This window comes from Sinocyclocheilus grahami, unplaced genomic scaffold (genome assembly GCF_001515645.1).
Source record: "Sinocyclocheilus grahami isolate Dianchi unplaced genomic scaffold, SAMN03320097.WGS_v1.1 scaffold655.1, whole genome shotgun sequence".
In the NCBI taxonomy this organism is placed as follows: Eukaryota; Metazoa; Chordata; class Actinopteri; order Cypriniformes; family Cyprinidae; genus Sinocyclocheilus; species Sinocyclocheilus grahami.
In genome coordinates, this window is record NW_015505834.1 from 614,107 (window position 1) to 634,389 (window position 20,283).

The 20,283-nt window shown below is 38.5% G+C and overlaps 1 protein-coding gene across 3 annotated transcripts in view; it reads left to right on the top strand.

Moving 5' to 3' along the window:
• The window catches only part of pip5k1ba (phosphatidylinositol-4-phosphate 5-kinase, type I, beta a), an 18,114-nt gene extending 2,037 nt beyond the window's left edge, over window positions 1–16,077 (top strand). Inside the window, exons 2-13 of one of the 3 annotated variants that reach the window (XM_016242360.1) lie at window positions 4,647–4,777; window positions 5,020–5,137; window positions 8,319–8,471; window positions 8,857–9,153; window positions 9,231–9,427; window positions 12,579–12,659; window positions 12,753–12,801; window positions 12,897–12,981; window positions 13,074–13,214; window positions 14,999–15,134; window positions 15,315–15,420; window positions 15,531–16,075. In XM_016242360.1, coding sequence (XP_016097846.1) covers window positions 4,647–4,777; window positions 5,020–5,137; window positions 8,319–8,471; window positions 8,857–9,153; window positions 9,231–9,427; window positions 12,579–12,659; window positions 12,753–12,801; window positions 12,897–12,981; window positions 13,074–13,214; window positions 14,999–15,134; window positions 15,315–15,420; window positions 15,531–15,533 — 1,497 coding nt within the window. In that variant the 3' untranslated portion in view covers window positions 15,534–16,075. The other 2 variants (XM_016242361.1, XM_016242362.1) reach the window with 2 other exon arrangements.
• The last annotated feature ends 4,206 nt before the right edge of the window (window positions 16,078–20,283 follow it).

Sequence of the window (20,283 nt, forward strand, 5' to 3'; positions counted from 1 at the left end):
TTTTATTTGTTTCTGAAATGTGGGCTGTCCTGCAGCTTTTGATGTGGATGGTTGATTTGCTGCTAGAGCTACTGCTGCCCTAAAAAGAAGAAAAATAAACTCAGACATTTTTTTTAAAACAGTTATTTAATTTTAGTTATATAATTCATATACATAATTTGATTTAATAATCCAATTTGAAGCAAAAACAGAATGTTCTGACTAGCTTTGTGAAATTATACTACATGCCTGAACTAAGCAAACAGCAGAAGCTCTGAATGAGAGGCAGATTCTCTCTCTGACAGCAGGAGGCGCTTCTGGAACAGCAGATACAGCGTTTCCTTGGTTATCGCAGTAAACAAAGCAGAGCTGCTCTGAAACACTGCTTTAATGTGAATTATATCATTATATTATATGAGATGAAAAGAAAATACCATCTAAACGTTTCTGAAGACAGTCAGTTCCCCTCAGAAACACATTCATATAAACCCCCAAATCAATATTAAGGATTTTCTTCCAATAGTTCGTGCATCATGAACAGTGAGTGATCTGCCTGCTACAGTATTTTTCTCTGCGCGTCCATCTTCAGCGTCTCTGGCCTGTGTTAACGGGCGTTTACGGACTTCATATTTTCACATAAATGACATTTGAAAAATGATATGCATTGCAACGCAGTTTGTGTAAGTCCAGAACAGAGATCGGCTGCAATAAAACAATAAACAGCCAGTTGCCGATCACGTAAGTTCCAGAGGAAGCTCCTTCGGCCGTCATACACACACGTGACTGACCGCTCGCTCGCACCAACAGGAGGAGGAGGGTTGTGTTACTCTCTACACTGCACTCAACCTGAAGGGATTCCTACACTTTCAGTCTTTGAGGAGACATGAAAAACAGCGCATACTGCAGGAACAGTATAACAGAAATGATGTATATAGGTTTTGAGACTGTGAAATTTTCAAATCGCGGTATACCTTGAAACCGGTAATCGGCACTTGCCTACTAGTATTGAATGTTCATCTATGTGCTACGTGAGTGTTTGCCTGCCCCGTATTTCCCCGAAGTGAAGATTAAAGACTGTGTTTTGAGTTTACGCTTGTGTCTCCTCGCTCCTCAGAGTAGTGCAATGTGACAGAATACCAGACCAGAGACAGTAAGCGGCGCCCCTTCTCCCCGTGTTTGTTTTTTTGTTTTGTTTTCCTGTTTTCCCCCAGCGGCATGGAAACCGCCGCACACTCCGCCGCTCAGGCCCGCCGGTCGCGCAGTTGTCAAGCCCGCTAGCCGCTCCGAAGACAAGCTTGCCGGTCGCGCAGTTGTCAAGCCCGCCAACCGCTCCGAAGACAAGCCTGCCGGTCGCGCAGTTGTCAAGCCCGCCAGCCGCTCCGAAGACAAGCCTGCCGGCCACAGCTCACTCAAGCCCGCCGGCCTCTCCGAAGACAAGCCCGCCGGTCGCGCCGTTGTCAAGCCCGCCAGAGCTCGCTCCAGCCCCTGAGTTTGCTCCAATGCCTGCTCCTCGAAAGCGCCTTGCTGTGCCTGCTCCTCCAGAGCGCCCTCCAGTGCCAGCTCCTCGTAAGCGCTTCCCAGTAGCCGAGTTTAGCCCACGGAGGGCTCCTGTTCCCGAGTTTAGCCCACAGAGGGCTCCTGTTCCCAAGTTTAGCCTGCAGAGGGCTCCTGTTCCCGAGTTTAGCCTGCAGAGGGCTCCTGTTCCCGAGTTTAGCCTGCAGAGGGCTCCTGTTCCCGAGTTTAGCCCAGGGAGTGCCCCTGTTCCCGAGTTTAGCCCAGGGAGTGCTCCTGTTCCCGAATTTAGCCCACGGAGGGCTCCTGTTCCAGAGTTTAGCCCACGGAGGGCTCCTGATCCCCCGGTAAGCCCAGGGAGGGCTCCTGATCCCCAGTTAAGCCCAGTCCTCGGTTTTGGCACCGAGAGGGCCTTGGAGCCCGTTATCCTCTTTGGGGGGGTTGTAGGGCTCCAGCCGTAGAGGCCGAGGCGGGGCTGGGGCCGCAGCCTCCAAGGCAGCTCCGCCATGGCCTCCCGAGCTCCCTGCTCCGCCATGGCACCTTGAACTGCCTGATCCGCCATGGCCTCCGGACCTGCCTGATCCGCCCTGGAGGCCTTTACATAACATGTAAATGTTCTGTGTATAGTGCTCCCCACGTGCTCCTTTGCCCTTATTTGGTTCCCTTCCTATTCCTGTCCTGATTATGTTCTTTAGTCCCAGCTGTCTAGTCCCAGGTTTTTCCCATGTTATTTTATGATTATTGATCCCAGGTGTTCCTTGTCTTCCCCTCGTCCTGTGTATTTATATTCTGTCCATTTCTAAAAAATTTGTCTGGTATTGGATGTTCGTCTACGTGCTACGTGAGTGTTTGTCTGCCCTGTATTTCCCCGAAGTGAAGATTAAAGACTGTGTTTTGAGTTTATGCCTATGTCTCCTCGTCTCCTCGCTCCTCACAGTAGTGCAACGGGAGAAACATACGCATTTAATTAGTAGCCTACATTTATGTTAGATGTCAGAAATCTCTACACAGATGCATACTGCCCAAGAAATAATGTATTTCTAATGTAAATAAAGTTCTGAGTTGCATTTTAAGTACTAATGTAAGCAAAATTCCTCAGAAACAACAAATCGGAGCAAATGAGACAACTGTTGACATACAGTAGAGCTTTAAAATAAATAATAGTGTTGCATATTTCTTCTGAAACTCATATGAGACACATGAGGTCTTATAAGGAGGAAAATTAATCTGAGAAGCAGGAGTCTTGGCAAGCATCTCTGTGCTTATTTTCATTGTTTAGGAGAAATGATTTGTCATTTTCTTTTCTGTTCCTTTCTGTACAATAGATTATTTTTGCTCAACCCAGCATATTTTTCTGTGGCACAATGTAGCATTTGTGCTGTGAGCTCTTTTGGGATTTAGTGGGATTTGATTTTTGCATATCCCACTCTGATTTGTCATACTTGTGGTCTGAAATGCTGTTTTCCTGCTGACTGTTATGTAACGGTGAGCACACTATGCCCATGTGTCATGCCGTGTGTACCATACATCAGGAGGCCCATGATATTAGGTATATTAGGAAATTCACATAGTGGATATTTGCCCACAAAATTACTTGTAGGCTTTAAATAATTTTTTGTCATTTTCTGTATAAAAATAGCTGGAACAAAAAAGGACAGGTTTAAGAGAAAAAAAATTTGCACATTGTATAAATCTCACAAATTTTTTTTAAATTAAGAATATGTCCAGAATATGGATATGTTCATATTTTATGTATGCATATATCTTCAATAACAAAACAAAAAAAAAAGAAATCCATAAAGATTATTTTCATATTAAGCAGCGACTTCACAATATTTTATTCTCATTACAATGGGAATTTTTAAATAATAAATAATTTTAAATAAAAGACTGAAAAATAAATATTTTCTTATTATATTATAAAGTATTAATATTAACCCTAGTAAAAAAGTTATATATTTAAAATGCATTTATTTCATACTAAGTATAGTTTACTGACATTGTTGCTCGAGACTTACTGATATAAAAATTATAATTAAACTTTATTTGGAGTATTTCTTTATTGCACAATGCACATTTCTTAATATTAAGCCTAAAATGTGTTTTAATGTCACTATTGATGAGGATTGAATGATCTTTAAATATCAGTCTTTGAATGCAAGATATTTCAAATAAATCTGAAGTATACTTGCAATAATTCCACTGTAGCACAATCAAATATACTTCAGTATTTCTATAGTTGGACTTCAGCACTACTTCCGCACAATTAAAATATATTAGGTACAAAATTAGTTGTTCCAATTTAGCAGACTTTAAGTATACCAGTTTAGTATACCAAAAGTACATTTGCAGGGTATTTTTATTAAGTACATAAATATGTTAATGTATTTGTAGTGTACATATCATGAAATAAATGTATTTCAGATACATTTTAGTATATTTATTTTTTTCACTATGAAAGTCTTTAAGGTACTACCTTTTATTTTTATTTTTTGTCTGGATAGGATTATTTTCCGTAGTGTATTATGAGAATCTAATTAGAATCATTCATGAGCATTCACAACAATACAATAATAATAATAATAATAAGTGTCCGGGCACATTACATTAACAAGAATTTGGTGATAAAATGTGCTTAATTGTGATTAAATGGGCATGATTTCTTAATACAATGTAATATAATCTTAATGCATTATTGTAATAGTTGAGTCCTTTGATCTACATGTAAGTAGGGTCTTTATTGGTCCGGGATGTCTCTTCAAAATTTTAGTTTATGAAAATTATTGAGGCTGTGAAAGACAGTGAGTTTGGAGGAATAATAGTACTGTAACTGCTTGATAAAACTTCAGAGTCGCTTCAGAGTTTACACTTCACACCTAATTCGTTGTGAGTGGTTGCCGGGGCATTGCTAAGTAATTGCAATTTATTTGCTCTCATTGTGACACTAACAGTAAATTACTTCTTGTAAAACCAGACCTCAAATGTGACCATATGCCTCAACTTCCTTGTCTTCAACTTCCTCCCATGTGTGTTTTTAGTGCTGATAAGGATGGCATTATCTCTGCAGAGTGATGACTGCTTTTCCTGTACGTGCCAGTATTTGCTCATGATCTGAGGCTGTTTTACATTCGTTTTCTGTGTGTGTTTGTCTCCAGCCCACAGCGGAAGCCTTGAGAGGAGCCATCCAGCTCGGCATCGGGTACACAGTCGGCAATATGACCTCCAAACCAGACAGAGATGTTCTCATGCAAGACTTCTACGTTGTTGAGAGCGCCTTTCTCCCGAGGTATTAACAGATGTAATGTGTGGTTGCCATAGATTCACTATTCAAACACTGAGATACAATGACTCTGTTCCAAATGTCAACAGTTCTGTTGTAGTAGTTTGTTTAATATCTACTGCAAAATGAATTAGTACAGCTGAATATCTTTTGTGATTGGTTGGTAATTGGTTGATTCCTAACAATGCTGAATAGAGTCACTATAGTCACAGTTTTTAAATATTGTGTTAAATAATTTTGTCTTTCAGTGAAGGCAGTAATCTGACTCCAGCTCACCATTATCCTGACTTTCGCTTTAAAAATTATGCTCCCTTGGCTTTCCGTTACTTTAGGGAGCTCTTTGGGATTAAACCAGATGATTATTTGGTAAGACCAAGAAACCACACGAGACTTACTAAAACAATCATGAAACATGATGAAATGGTTTACTAGAATCATTTGTCAAGAATATTGTCAGACTCTGTCTCGTGTTTTGCTGTGTGCTCAGTTCTCCCTCGTGTTTCCTTATGCCCATATTTGGTTCTGTTTCCTGTTCTCGTTGTCTTATTATTAGTTGATTCCCCGCACCTGTCTGTCCCTCGTTAAGTTCAGTATAAATGTGTAGTCTGCCTCATGTTTCCTTGTTGAGTCATAAATGTCACCCCATGTGTGTACTCCTGCGCTCCCTATGTTGTGTTCCTCTCCTTTGGTTTGTTTAATTAAAGTCAAGTTGTGTAGTTATCTGAAGTCATGAAGACTGAGGAATTCATCTTTAGTTTCCAGCAGGAGGAGCGATTGTTCGAGCAGCATGTGGAGGAGTTCCTGAGAGTTTTACATCTGGTGAGCTGGAGCGATCGTACTATTAATGCTTGCTTCTGGGTGGGACTAAAAGATGATGATTTATTTCAGACCCGTAGCGGAATTTATAAACTTTGTCCTTGATTTAATTGGCTCAGAATTCTTAGTCGATGTGGAGGATAATCATCCTCTTCCCATCCAGAAGCATGTGGAAGCTTCAGCTCACCATAAGCTAGCACCCTCCACATACAGTTCCAATGGTCCCTCAGTTCCAGCCGCTCTTCTCCGAAGCTCTTCCCTGGTCCTCAGCCCAGAGCGGCCAGCCCGCCGGCTGCTCCTGAGTCAAGGCTACCAGCCCCAGAGCGCGCTCCAGTGTCGGCTCCAGCCCCAGAGCGCGCTCCAGTGTCGGCTCCAGCCCCAGAGCGCGCTCCAGTGTCGGCTCCAGCCCCAGAGCGCGCTCCAGTGTCGGCTCCAGCCCCAGAGCGCTCCAGCCCCAGAGCGCGCTCCAGTGTCGGCTCCAGCCCCAGAGCGCGCCTCAGAGCGCGCTCCAGCCCCAGAGCGCGCCTCAGAGCGCGCTCCAGTGTCGGCTCCAGCCCCAGAGCGCGCTCCAGTGTCGGCTCCAGCCCCAGAGCGCGCTCCAGTGTCGGCTCCAGCCCCAGAGCGCGCTCCAGTGTCGGCTCCAGCCCCAGAGCTTGCTCCAGTGTCGGCTCCTCGAAAGCGACTTGCTGTGCCTGATCCTACAGAGCTCTCTCCAGTGCCAGCACCTCGTAAGCGCTTCCCAGATCCCCAGTTAAGCCCAGGGAGGGCTCCTGATACCCCGTCTAGCCCAGGGAGGGCTCCAGATCCCCAGTTTTGGAGCCCGTAATCATCCCCAAGTATTTTTTTGAGGGGAGGGTAATAGGGCTCCAGCCATAGAGGCTGGGGCCACGGCCTCGGAGGCTGCACCGCCATGGCCTCCCGAGCTGCGTGCACCGCCATGGCCTCCCGAGCTGCGTGCACCGCCATGGCCTCCCGAGCTGCGTGCACCGCCATGGCCTCCCGAGCTGCGTGCACCGCCATGGCCTCCCGAGCTCCCTGCTCCGCCATGGCCTCCCGAGCTGCGTGCACCGCCATGGCCTCCCGAGCTGCGTGCACCGCCATGGCCTCCCGAGCTCCCTGCTCCGCCATGGCCTCCCGAACTGCAAGATCCGCCATGGGTCCTGGAACGGGCTCTGCCCTGGAGGCCTTCCGTCCGGTAACCCTGCCGAGCTGCCTGCACCGCCATGGCCTCCCGAGCTCCCTGCTCCGCCATGGCCTCCCGAACTGCAAGATCCGCCATGGGTCCTGGAACGGGCTCTGCCCTGGAGGCCTTCCGTCCGGTAACCCTGCTCCTGGAGGCCTCCAGAGCACCTCTCCCCGTTGGATGTTGTAAGGCGTGGGATGTGCCTTCTGGGAGGGGGGAGTTATGTCAGACGCTGCCTCGTGTTTCCTTATGCCCATATTTGGTTCAGTTTTCCTGTTCTCGTTGTCTTATTAATTGATTCCCCACACCTGTCTGTCCCTCGTTAAGTTCAGTATAAATGTGTAGTCTGCCTCCTGTTTCCTTGTTGAGTCATAAACGTCACCCCATGTGTGTACTCCTGCGCTCCCTATGTTATGTTCCTCTCCTTTGGTTTGTTTAAAGTCAAGTTGTGTAGTCATCTCCTCATTTCCCTCTGACGCACCGTGACAAATATAGTTTTATCTTGAAAAATTACAGCTGAACTTTCAAAAAAATCTCATTCACCACAGAAATTCAGTTAAAATGTAATGGTGATAAATTGAAATTGCTAATGGGTGAAAAATTTTTATAAAATTAATGTTAAATATAATTATTGTTTTATTTGTTTAAAATTATTTTATGAATGTATAATAAAAATGGTAACGCTTTAGAATAGGGAATACATATTATCTCAAACTCCTAATATGTTGCTGCTTAGTAGGTAGTTCTGTTTTAAGGACCTAAAATATTGTCATGCAGAAAACTGCATTAATATGTGCTTTTTAGATACTAATAAACAGCCAATATGCTAATAATGTGTGCTAATAAGCAACTAGTTAATAGTGAGAATTGGACCTTAAAATAGTTACCATAAATATATATAATAAATAGTTGATGTATAATAAATATATCAAATAAATTCTAAATGTTTATCCTGTAAATTATATTAGGGCAAAGTCATGGGGACACAAATGAAAGATTATTTTAGTAATATTTTCATAATATTTCATATGCATTTTTAATGTAATATTATTCATTAATATTTCTATTTAGCGTTAATTTATATTAATTTCAGTTGTAGTAAATTTAGTACATTGACTCATATTTCATATGTGTGTATATATATTAGTGCTGTCAAACAATTAATCACGATTAATTGCACTCAAAATAAAAGTTTTTGTTCACATAATATAGGTGTGTGTACCGTGTATATTTATTATGTATATATAAATACACATAATGCATGTATATATTTCAGAAAAATATGCTGTTTATATATTAAATATATTTATATATAATATAAATTATATGAATATAAATATATCTATGTAAATACATGTAAATATTTTTAAAATATATACTGTATGTGTGTGTATCTATATGCTTCATTTCAATTATTAATTTTTTAATAGTTTTAGATTTAGTGAGCAATAACAGTGAAATGAAACCATTTAAAACTGATCCAAATGCTCTTGCTTTTGTATTTTCTGTATAATCTACATTAATAATGCATCTTTTTTTCCTCTGCAGTACTCTATTTGTAAAGAACCTCTGATAGAGCTGTCAAACCCCGGAGCGAGTAGTTCATGGTTTTACTTAACCAGTGATGACGAGTTTATCATAAAGACCGTGCAGAACAAAGAAGCTGAATTTCTGCAGAAGCTGCTTCCAGGTTACTACATGGTAAGCCACACACTCACCACAATAATAAGGAAGAAACTACACTAGGCACTGCTATCTCAGCTCAGTTGCTCATATTGACAGTTCATTTATTAATGCAGAAAACAACTACAGATAATCATTTTACAGCACAATTAGCTCACAGTTGTTTTATAGCCCTGTTTGCTGTAGAAATACAGGACTACACTACACATTAAATATTCGGCCTGTCAGTCTAAAATGTTAATAAATTCTTCTTTTTTTTTAAAGCATAAAAAAAAAATGCATTTAACTTTGCCTCCACTATTTTCTGACAATTTTACATTAAATGTACAGTATTTTTTACACCAGTAAGCTCTTCTAATATTCTTTTCTAGATTAAAAACTGATCTGTCCTTCCTGATTTCAGAATCTGAATCAGAACCCGAGGACCCTCTTACCGAAGTTTTACGGGCTGTACTGTATTCAGTGTGGTGGTGTTAATATCCGATTGGTGGTGATGAACAACATTCTGCCTCGCTCTTTGAAAATGCACTACAAATATGACTTAAAGGGCTCTACTTACAAACGCAGAGCGTCACGGAAGGAGTGCGTCAAACCCTCCCCGACCTTTAAAGACCTGGACTTCCAGGAGATACACGAAGGTCTTTACTTTGATGCAGACACATACAGCGCCTTGATGAAGACACTTCAGAGAGACTGTCGGGTGAGTCGAGTTGTTGATCGCCGAAGAGCTCTTCAGTATTATATGTGGTTGTGATTTCCATTCACTTTGTTCCACAGGTGCTGGAAAGCTTTAAAATCATGGACTACAGTTTGCTGCTGGGCATCCATGTTCTGGACAGGAAGCTGAGGGGGAGAGGTGGGATAGGGGACAGTAAGCGCCAGGGTGGGCAGAAGGTCCTGTACTCCACAGCCCGCGAGTCCATTCAAGGAGACGGCAAAGCAGGCGAGCTTCCTCCTGATGCCGATGACGACACGTGAGTGGAGCTGCTCCGTTTGCAGAGTAAACAGAAATTAAAGACAAAGAAGTTGTTTTGTAAACTTTTACCACACGCCCTTTCTCAAAGACATGTCAGCCAATCTGATTATTTACTGTATATGTACACTACTGTTCAAATGTTTGGGGTCAGAAATATGTTTTGAAAGAAGTTAATATTTTTATTAAGTAAGGATGCATTAAATAGATTGAAAGTGGCCGTTATCATGTAGGAGTGGGAGATATACCGGTAGACACGATTAACCGGTAGAAATTTTGGATTTTCTATCGCGGTTACATGCTCACATGATGTTGCTGTGCTGCATGCTCATGAAAACTTATCGTTTGCATGCGTTTTTAAGCATTGCAGATTAAAAAAAAGTGATTTTAAGCTGTTGAAACGCAATCAGCAGCAAAAGAGAACTCATTTGGCTATATTGCTGTCTGAGAGACTGTTTCTAAGTGCTGTCAGAGAGGTGCACACACGTGAAGACGCAAGACGGTGATCAAAGAGTTATTTTAAAGGCCTTGAAGGGTTAACTACACACACTTGTATGTGTCAAAATGCCCATCTTTGCAAGTATCCTCATAAACACAGTAATTTAGGTCTTAAGTGAAAGCAAACAGCTGAGAAAGAAAACATGTGTAATAGTATACTGGATCCGGGCAGCTCTTAAAGTGACAGCAGTCTAATATTCCTGCTGTCTGTCATTCATGTTAAAGGGGTCATATGATGATGCTAAAAATAACATTATTTGGTGTATTTGGTGTAATGAAATGTGTTTATGCTGTTTAAGGTTCAAAAAACACATTATTTTCCACAAACTGTACATTATTGTTTCTCCTCTATGCCCCGCCTTTCGGAAACGCATCGATTTTTACAAAGCTCATCGGTCTGAAAAGCGAGGTGTGCTGTGATTGGCCAGCTATCCAGTGCATTGTGATTGGCCGAATACCTCAAGCGTGTGACTGAAATGTTATGCCCCTTACCATACTGTGATGCCCTGTCCGGCCGAAAAAAACCCCATTAAAACCCATTATAAACGATGGCTTTTGTTGCATCCAGTGGGGACGTAATTACGGATTATAATGAATTATACTGTCTTTTTATGCGCTGCTTTGCATCGCGCCGTGTAAATATAAAACCATGTCTGCATTTGTGATCGGAGAAATGACAAACAACAAGCGCTACTCTACACTGCTCAAAACTCGCGTTTGAATCATCAGTGGCAAATTCTTTAAATATAAAAAACTTACTTAGTCTGTGAGTCAGAACAGCCGGCATTGTAGTCTACTCTACCAGGATCAGGAAACAGTCCTCCATAAAATGTGCTGCACACATCTGAATATTTGGGTTGAACTGTTCTGGAACAGTGTTGTAAATACAACTTAACCACTGATTTCTAGTCGTGTCCTCTTTTGGAAGGCCAAACAAAGTAGTTTCATTTTCATAACGAAACACACAGCGTCATACACGGCAGGCTAGAGTGAGGAATGGCCGGCGGATTCAACGAAGGAGCGTCCGGAGGGCTTGCGGCAACCACATGAGACGACCCCGGGCTGGACTCCGCTTCGTCCACGGGAAAGCTGATCCAGCGATCCACAGCGCAAAGTTGATGTATTTCCTCAGCGACCAGCACAGATCAGCTCTAGGCATGACGAAGCAGATATCGTCCTCTTTTGGAAGACCAAACAAAGTAGTTTTGCTTTCACAATGAAGCACACAGCGCCTTCACGACATGGCGGCGGCAGCAACAATACTACAGCGAGAATAAAAGTTACGCCTTCTTTCTTTGCGTGAACATTTGGGCGGCGTTATGCAAATCTTCCCACATCGTGACGTAGACATGTGGGCGTGTTTAAAACGAGGCGTTTTAGGAGGGCATGAACCAGTCTTAACTTTTATAAAGAATATCTCTTTGGGTTTGAGACTTTAGTCTTTGCAACTTTAGGGATCGTATCTATTCACGAACTGATTGTAACACTGAGAAAGGAAAACTTGAAATCGCATCATATGACCCCTTTAATCAAACAAGCAAAAGGATAAATCTCGCTCTGTGAATATTTCTTATTCACTTTTGTAACTTTAATAAGAAGAAATATATATTTAATTTACACAGTGAAGAATATGTAGTGTTTTTATACATTTTGTTACTTTATACAATGTATTATTTATTTGTTCTACTGTAGTTTTTTGTCATATTGCTTGTAATTAGTTTCTTATTCTTAAGTGACTGTTTATTTGTCTTCAGTGATCTTGATTTTTTTTTAAATTTAAGCTCAAATACTTTTATTAGCTAACAGAACAAAAGAACATAATTCAATAACGTACTGTAGGAGCAGAAGAAACCGCAACAGCTTTACACAAAACATGCAAAGACGATACCGAACAAAGGACTGAGGAAACTGAGGACGTATAAACACACAGGCTGATGAGGAAGTAAACAAGATACAAGCGAATGCAATCAATGAACCAGTGAGTTACTGTGGAAACTATAGAACAAAGGAAACAGGAACAAAACACATGAAAACAAGGTGATACAAACTAAAAGTCCATGAAAACGAAACTGAAACCAAAAGGGAACTTGACAGCAGTAAAGACATTGTTACAGTTTTTGCATTGTTACATTTATGTTTCAAATAAACTCTGCTTTTTGACATTTCTATTCGTCAAAGAATCCTGAAAATAAAATTGTATCATGGTTTCCACAAAAATATGATGCAGCACAACTGTTTTCAACATTGATAATCGGAAATGTTTCTTTAGATATTGGAATATTATTATGATTTCTGAAGAATCATGTGACACTGAAGACTGGAGTAATGATGCTGAAAATTCAGATTCGATCTCAGGAATAAATTACATTTTAATATACGTATATTCAAATAAAAAACTTATTTTAAATTCTAATAATATTTCACAATATTACTAGTTTTACTGTATTTTTGGTCAAATAAATTCATCCTTGGTGAGACATTTTAAAGAATCTTACCGTGTATATATACAAAACTTCTCTGATTATCTAACTGGTTAAAAAGGGGGGTAATTTTGAAAAGCTGGAAATATTTCCATTATGTTGCTAAAATATTTCCAATACATTTTATGACCGACTTTGGATTGGTTTTGAAGTAATCATGTGTTTTTATTCTAGATTGGGTGGCATCCCTGCTAAACACAAAGATGAGAAGTTGCTGATCTTTCTGGGAATCATTGATATCCTGCAGTCCTATAGGTATGAATCATCTGACAAAAGATGGGAATAATTACTATTTCAATTAAAGATGACTAAAAATTCCAATATTTAACATTTCTATCTTATATACAGATTTATAAAGAAGGTTGAGCACTCATGGAAGGCTCTTGTGCATGATGGCGTATGTATTTTTCTTTTTTCATGAAATATATTTTTTATATATTTGAACTTCTGTTTGAACATAATCATGATTTTCTTTGCTACTTTGCATTCTAGGACACAGTATCTGTTCATAGACCAAATTTCTATGCTGACAGATTCCTGAAGTTCATGGGCACCACAGTATTTAAAAAGATTCAGCGTAAGTTGCTTCTTTATTATTTTCAGTGAAATAGGATCATTTGAAATGCCATACTACATCTCACTTTTTTCCCTCTTTGTTTTTACTTTTAGCTCTCCGTGGTGCATCCTCGAGAAGGAAGAAGAACTCTATACAGCCGTGTAGGTCGGCCTCACAGGAAGTCCTGTCGACTTTAAACGAAGAGAGTCAAGAAGAAAGGAGGGCACAAAGCCTCGAAAACCTCGATGATACAGGTGCTTATTGATTTTGAAGAGAAATTCACTAATACACACATTTAAAATCATAGATTTTTTTTACTTTAAGGAGCAGTTCAGCCAAAAAAATTAACATTCTGTCATTATTTACTCACCCGTTCCAAACCTGCATACTGTTATTTTTGTGGTGGAGTTTAGAACATTATGAGTGTGAGGAAATAATGACAGAATTTTTATTTTTGTGTGAACTAAAATAGTAAATCGATCTCTTTGTTGAAATAACACTATTTATCCCTTGTGAAAAAAAGTGTGCTTAAATACAGAGTTCTGGCATGAAACTCTAGATGGCGCAGTCTGATAGGTCTAACTCAATCTGACATAATGACATCATATTACATGGCGCAGCTGATTGGTTCTCTCCTGTATCAGCTGCCAATGAGCTTGCTGCTCAACATTCAAATACCTGGCTTTTGTTTGCTGTAGCAGTTCGCAGCGCGCTTCAGAAACCCTCCACCTTCCCCAGCTCCACCTGTATAGATCTGCTACGAGGTGATTCATGTATGCTATGGGGTTATTCATATGCGTATATGGGCAGCAGCAGTATTTCTTACATGCTCACAGCAGCATGTTGAGGATGTATTAGCAGTAGCAAGTCTTGGTACTTGCTCTGCCGCAGCAGCAGCAGCGTAGCAGATCTATTCCGCCAAGACCAAATACATTAACATTGTCATATACATTACCGTGCCAATCCCTCTGAGAGTTATGACAGAATTGTATTAAATGTGCACATGTAGTGTTCTTCAAATATTACAAGTATATTTTTAAAAACTGTACTTGCAGATAATATAATATTAATATAAGACCACTTAAGTGCACTTAAAGAGACACTGTTTCTTAATACAGTAGAATTTTGAAAAGGGAACTTTGTAATAATGTCAAATGAAAAGATTAAAGTAAAATTGTAATCATTATGCTTTAATATGTTTTAGTATGTCAGTCAACACATCAAGAAGAAGTGCACTTATTTTGAAGTGTTGACTAGCATACTAAAGCACATGTAGAGTACATGTAGAGCACATTTGATATTAAATTTAAAGTTAATTTATTTTAAATTGCAACTTCATCATAACAAATGTGTAATTATGAATATATTTAATTAAATAGAATACGAGTTTCAAGTTTGTCATAAATACTATTCAGTACATTCGTCCGTACACGTTAACCATTTCTCAAAGACAATAGAAATATTTATGAAATTACATATGAAGATGTACTGAAGTCAGTCAAAAAAGCACACTAAAGTTCAACTAATTGCATTTAATATAAATGAGTGCTGTCAAATGATTAATCGCGATTAATCGCATCCAAAATAAAAGTTTTTGTTTACATAATATATCTGTGTATACTGTGTATGTTTATTATGCATATATAAATACACACACATACAGCATATATTTTGAAATGTATAGATTTATATTCATATAATTTATATTATATATAAATATATTTCATATATAAACAGCATATTTTTCTGAAATATATATACATGCATGTGTGTGTATTTTTCTATACATAATAAATATACACAGAACACACACATATATTATGTAAACAAAACCTTTATTTTGGATGCGATTAATCGCGATGAATCGTTTGGCAGCACTACTATAAACTGAAACTATAATACATTATTTCTGCAGTAACTACTCTTTTTAAACATATGCTAAAGTGTACTTTTGTTTCACAAGGGATACCATTCAAAACAATATTTTTACACATTCAAGATTGATAATTTACTAAGATAAGATGCTTCTTTTTGACAGAAACACGCTCCTCTCAGAAACCTGATGTAATTCCCAGCTCCACCAGACTCAACCCAGCGATTTCAGCCGCCACTATGTCTTCTGCTTCCTCTCTAGATGATGTGAAGACTGAACCGCTAACAGATTCAGAGAACAGGTGTTTACGTATAAACACACACACTTTTCCATCGGACATACGCATTAGTTCAACTAAAAAGGTCTTTGTAAACTTCCATATTTCTTCACAGAGCTTCCTCTTCTTTTTTAAGCTATAAACACGATGTGATTGGCACATACCTTCTTGTTTGGCTGATGTCACTGTGTTGTTTGTCCTCAGAGATGATTATAGGACGTCCAGCTCGACTCTTGCATTAGAGGACAGCACTCTTCCTGCTTCAAACTCACAGGCGAGCACACCCGAGTCCGGTCTGGACATCTACTTGGTCAGTATTGATTTTGGCTCTCATTAAATGACACATGATCAAGTTCCTCTGGAATTCAAACTCTTTTGTGTCAGATCCGTGTTTATGGCTCATATTGTTTTCTGTTTTAGTGATGCATGAGGCCTTCTGAAGTGGACCAAATCATCCAAACATCTACAAGACTGAGAAACAGTGGACATGCTGTCAACATTTTGCACAACGGATATCTCTAGCTGCTAATTCACATGGACTGAGAAAGGCCTTATGTTTGAAAGAGTGGCAGAGCGATTGCCACACTATAGTACTGCAGTGCCTTACACTGTCTGTGCACTTTGTACCCACTTGCAAGCACAAGGTTGTTGTATAATAATAGTTACACTCCCTGCTGTAACGCACTGGTTGGTATGCATGTTAAAGGCGTGATACCTGATTAAAGCATGTGTCATACAGAGAAATAGGTTTATTATATAATAATCCTGGTATAATTATGTTCTGAGCACTCCTGACTTGTATTGTGTAAGTAATGATTTCATTTAATCTGATCATTACAGTACAGTAACTAGTACCAAACATTAGTTACATTGTCACTAGTGAGCATGGATTGAATATTATGTTTGGTCATGTGATTTTGACGCACGATGTGGGGGGGGGGATTATTATGGTTAATGTTACTTCGTGTAAAGATTTACATGGGTTTAAAAACTTTAACTTTTTATAAGATGTATTTAAATTTAAATGTATTTTGATTAGAGTAATATATGAATTAAATGTGATTTGATGTAGAATGTTTATAGTTGCTATTAAATGCTGCATCTTCACAAGAACTTCTCCACTTTTTCTGTTATACACGAATATAGATAGCAAATTATGTGCCTGAAGAGCTGCAAAATTATTAACACACCGGTCATTTTATTTTAAGCTATTCTAATGTTTATTCGTGGTTATAACAAAATTAAAGATAGCAGTGCTCTTCTTCTATTATTGAGAAATAATAGTGCATGCTGTAGTGAATGCTACAGTGTTTTCACTGTTTGTGTACAGTCCACTAGGGAGTGTATTGGTGTTTGTCTCAGTAAGACAAATGATCTTTGATTATGAGTTTTAGCATTTGATTTTTTGGAATATAGTAATGTAAAGACGTGACTTTCTTCAAATCAATATATTATGTAAATAATATACTGTATTATATATAAACATTTTTTATTACAAGGAGATAAAGGCCCTTTTAAAGGATAATTTGCATATTTTTAAGTCTCAAACCGAATATATATATATATATGTGCTGTCAAACGATTAATCGCATCCAAAATAAAAGTTTTTGTTTACATAATATATGTGTGTGTATTGTGTATATTTAATATGTATGTATAAATACACACACACAGCAAATGTATATATTTATATTCATATAATTTATATCATATATAAATATATTTAATATATAAACATAGCATATTTTTCTGAAATATATATACATGCATGTGTGTGTATTTATAAATACATAATAAATATACACAGTACACACACATATAATATGTAAACAACATTTTTTTTTTTTAAATGTGAGATGTAGTACAGCACTAATATATATATATATATATATTACAATAAGAACACAACTCGTGTGGATTTTAAAATAAGTTTATATGATTAAACAAACATGAAAAATAGGCCCAAAGCTAAATGTCACCATAAGCATATTTGATCAGATATTTTGAGTGATTTTAACTATATAGTTATTCAAAATGACCTCTTTAGCACAGTTTTTTTTTTTTCAAATCACTTTAAGCATTTCTTAACATCTGAATTATTCACTACTATTACATCATTAATGCAGGGAACATCATTAACTTCATAAATCATCTTTAAAAACATTTGAACATTTATAAATTATTATTTTTAATTATTATTATTATTATCTTCTATCCAGACCCTTATGGTAACAATATTTCCTAAAAGATTGACCACTACATTTCAGAAAGGAGAAAGCATGTAGTCACGACACAAAGCTTTTAAATCCTCAGACTTTAAAGAGGACATATGGAGGCTTCTGGTTTGATTCAATCCGCTGGGCAGGTGTGGGCGTGGTCACGTGATTTGGGAATGCGCTGTTGCGCTCACCTGCGCGCTCGTGGACACGCCCATACCTGGAAGATTCAGGAAATCTGGGATTGCACACAGAACCGGGCTGTCCAGGCTTTCTGTTTAAGTGTGCAGTCACATACAGGTCACACCGAACCCCGCGTGCGTCTGTCAGAGTTCATGGCTCTTCAGTATCTGCTCCTCTAAAGGTACGTGCTTTCACTCTGGAGGAGCTTTCTTGTTTTTGTCGCGTTTCTCTGTTGACTGGTTTCGGTTGTCTATTGTTTTGGGCAGGAGGCGGATTCAAACTTGAGTAATGTCATGTGAACATAAACCTGCTGCTTTTCGATAATGTACACATTAATGTGAACTTCAGTGTAGTATAGTATTTGATGTCGTCTTCTCTTGAGCGCAGTTGGCGTGCGGTGGCAGCGTGTTTGAGGCCTAATACGCGGCCATTCCGAGACGTTGAACTAAACTATTGTGCGCTTTTACTTGGTAAACAAATCTATTTTATGATTAATCGATTGAATTTTTTTTTAATTTTAAGCAATTGGAAATGTATTCAAAAGAAGAGCTTCTAGCTGTAGTAGTTTCGCTTAATCTTGTTTAGGCAATTTTTCTTAATAATAATAATAACAATAACTGCTTATGTTTGAAAATGTTAACTTGTCTGACAAAGCTAAACAAAATGTAGGGCGGGAAAAAAAAACATAAAACAGGAAATATACACCGATTTTTTAAAAATGGGTTTTGAATGAAGTCTCTTCATGGCTTATTTATTTAATTAAAAGTACAGTAAAACTGTAATATTTTGAAAAATTATTAAAATGTTAAGTAACTGTTTTCTGTTTGAGTATTTTAAAATGCAGTTTTATTCCCCTGATGCAAAGCTGAACTTCCAGCATCATTCCTCCAGTCTTCAGTGCCACATGATCTTCAGAAATCATTCTGATCTGCTGCTCAATAAACATTTTTTTTATTATATCATATTTATTGAAAACGATTTGTGTTGCTTAATATTTTTGTGTAAACCGTAATACACAACCATTCAGAAATTGTGGGGTAATTAAGATTTATAGTCTTACAAAATATTTTTATTTCAATTTATCAAAGATTCCTCAAAAAATGATAACAGGTTACATAAAAATATTAAGTAGGACAAACTATTTTCAACATCCATAGTAATATAAAAATGATTATTAATAATTGAGTAACAATAATAACTGATCAAATTAAGCACCAGATCAGCATAACATTATTTTTACTGCATTTTTAATCAAATTAATGCAGCTTTGGTGAGTAAAAGAGGAAAAAACTGAACTGTAACTGTACATGAGTAGTAAATGAAACCGTGTTATTCCGTGTTCAGTGCCACACCTCTAGTGTCTTTCTGTCATTCGTCATGTCCAGGTGGGGAGGGTGAGGGACTCATAGTTTTGGACAGTGACTCAGAGTTACTCGCATGAGGACAGCAGTGGTTAGAAAGGGACAAATAACATGAGTGTTTCCTTTTCAGTGCTGCTGTTTTGGAACATAAACCCAGAATAACACGACTAACCATAATATAACTTTTCATGCATCAAAAATAATGATCCTTAAAATCTTAAAGCCATGCTAAAATGTATATAGTGTACTTTAAAGTGCAATTTGTTCAAAGCAATTTCAAATAGTAGGGCTGTGCAATTAGTCGCATGCGATTGTCATGCGCATCTCATCAGTAAAGCCGGTTCTGTGATTAGTAGTAAATCGCCATCAGCTGCTTTCAGATGGAGCGGTATACACAGAGCCGTAGTTCTCTGACAATTAGGCAATATCGCGTTCATAATCGCAGGCGATTCGATAATCATGAGTTATTACAGGTCTATACATATTTTTACTCGGTGATGCTGTCTGAGGTGTGATTGAAATATGACATGATTTATTTGAGGATTGTATATACATCTGTCAGAGGATGGCAGTACATATGTGCATTGCATAACGTAGGCGGCTTACACTGCCACGCTCCGCTTACGTAAAGGCATTAAAGACTTGGACAATAGCTGAAATACATGAGAATGCACAAAATCATTTATCTGTGAATTTCTGACATTTCTACAAGGTTTCAAACATAATGTAATAATATGAGCCCAGCTGAATCAGTAGACTGAAAATAGCGAATCGCTTTTATTACGTCAGGTTTCATAATGCATTCGAGTTCTTAATCCACTTGAGCTGACTTTAGGGATTTTCTGAACTTTACGCTGTAAAATTCATTAGATGAGCATTCTTAGAAATATCTAAGTATGTTCTGACAAGCCTGGCAAAAGTTTCTAGATATTAAGAATCGTATTATTTCATGGTGTTATTAATACTGGTGCGTTTTGGTATCTTCTGCAAAATAATGTTCAGGATCAGACTGGTTTGAATATGTTATTTGAGGCGTCTGCCTTTCATATTACAGGAAAAACCTCTGATACTGGTGCTATTTAATGTTCCTCAGGCGTATTACAGAATGTGTTCAAGTTTGGACTGCGTCTGCGTGCCTGAGCAGATTTTACATTGTGTCAGAGTGGAGCACAAAGGTCATTTGTTCATGAAGGTCAACAGTTTGGAAGTACACAATACAGTATCAGCAGGTTATGACTACTGGTGCATTTCTCCGTTATCATTAGTGGTGCTTGCTAAAGACTATTGTTCATATTGTGTTTTAAACAAACACTAAATCCTTAGTATTAAACTTTGGTGTGAGCATTGTGCTGTATGAATGACATATTAAAGGGATAGTTCTACCAAAAATGAAAGTTTGGTTATCATTTATTC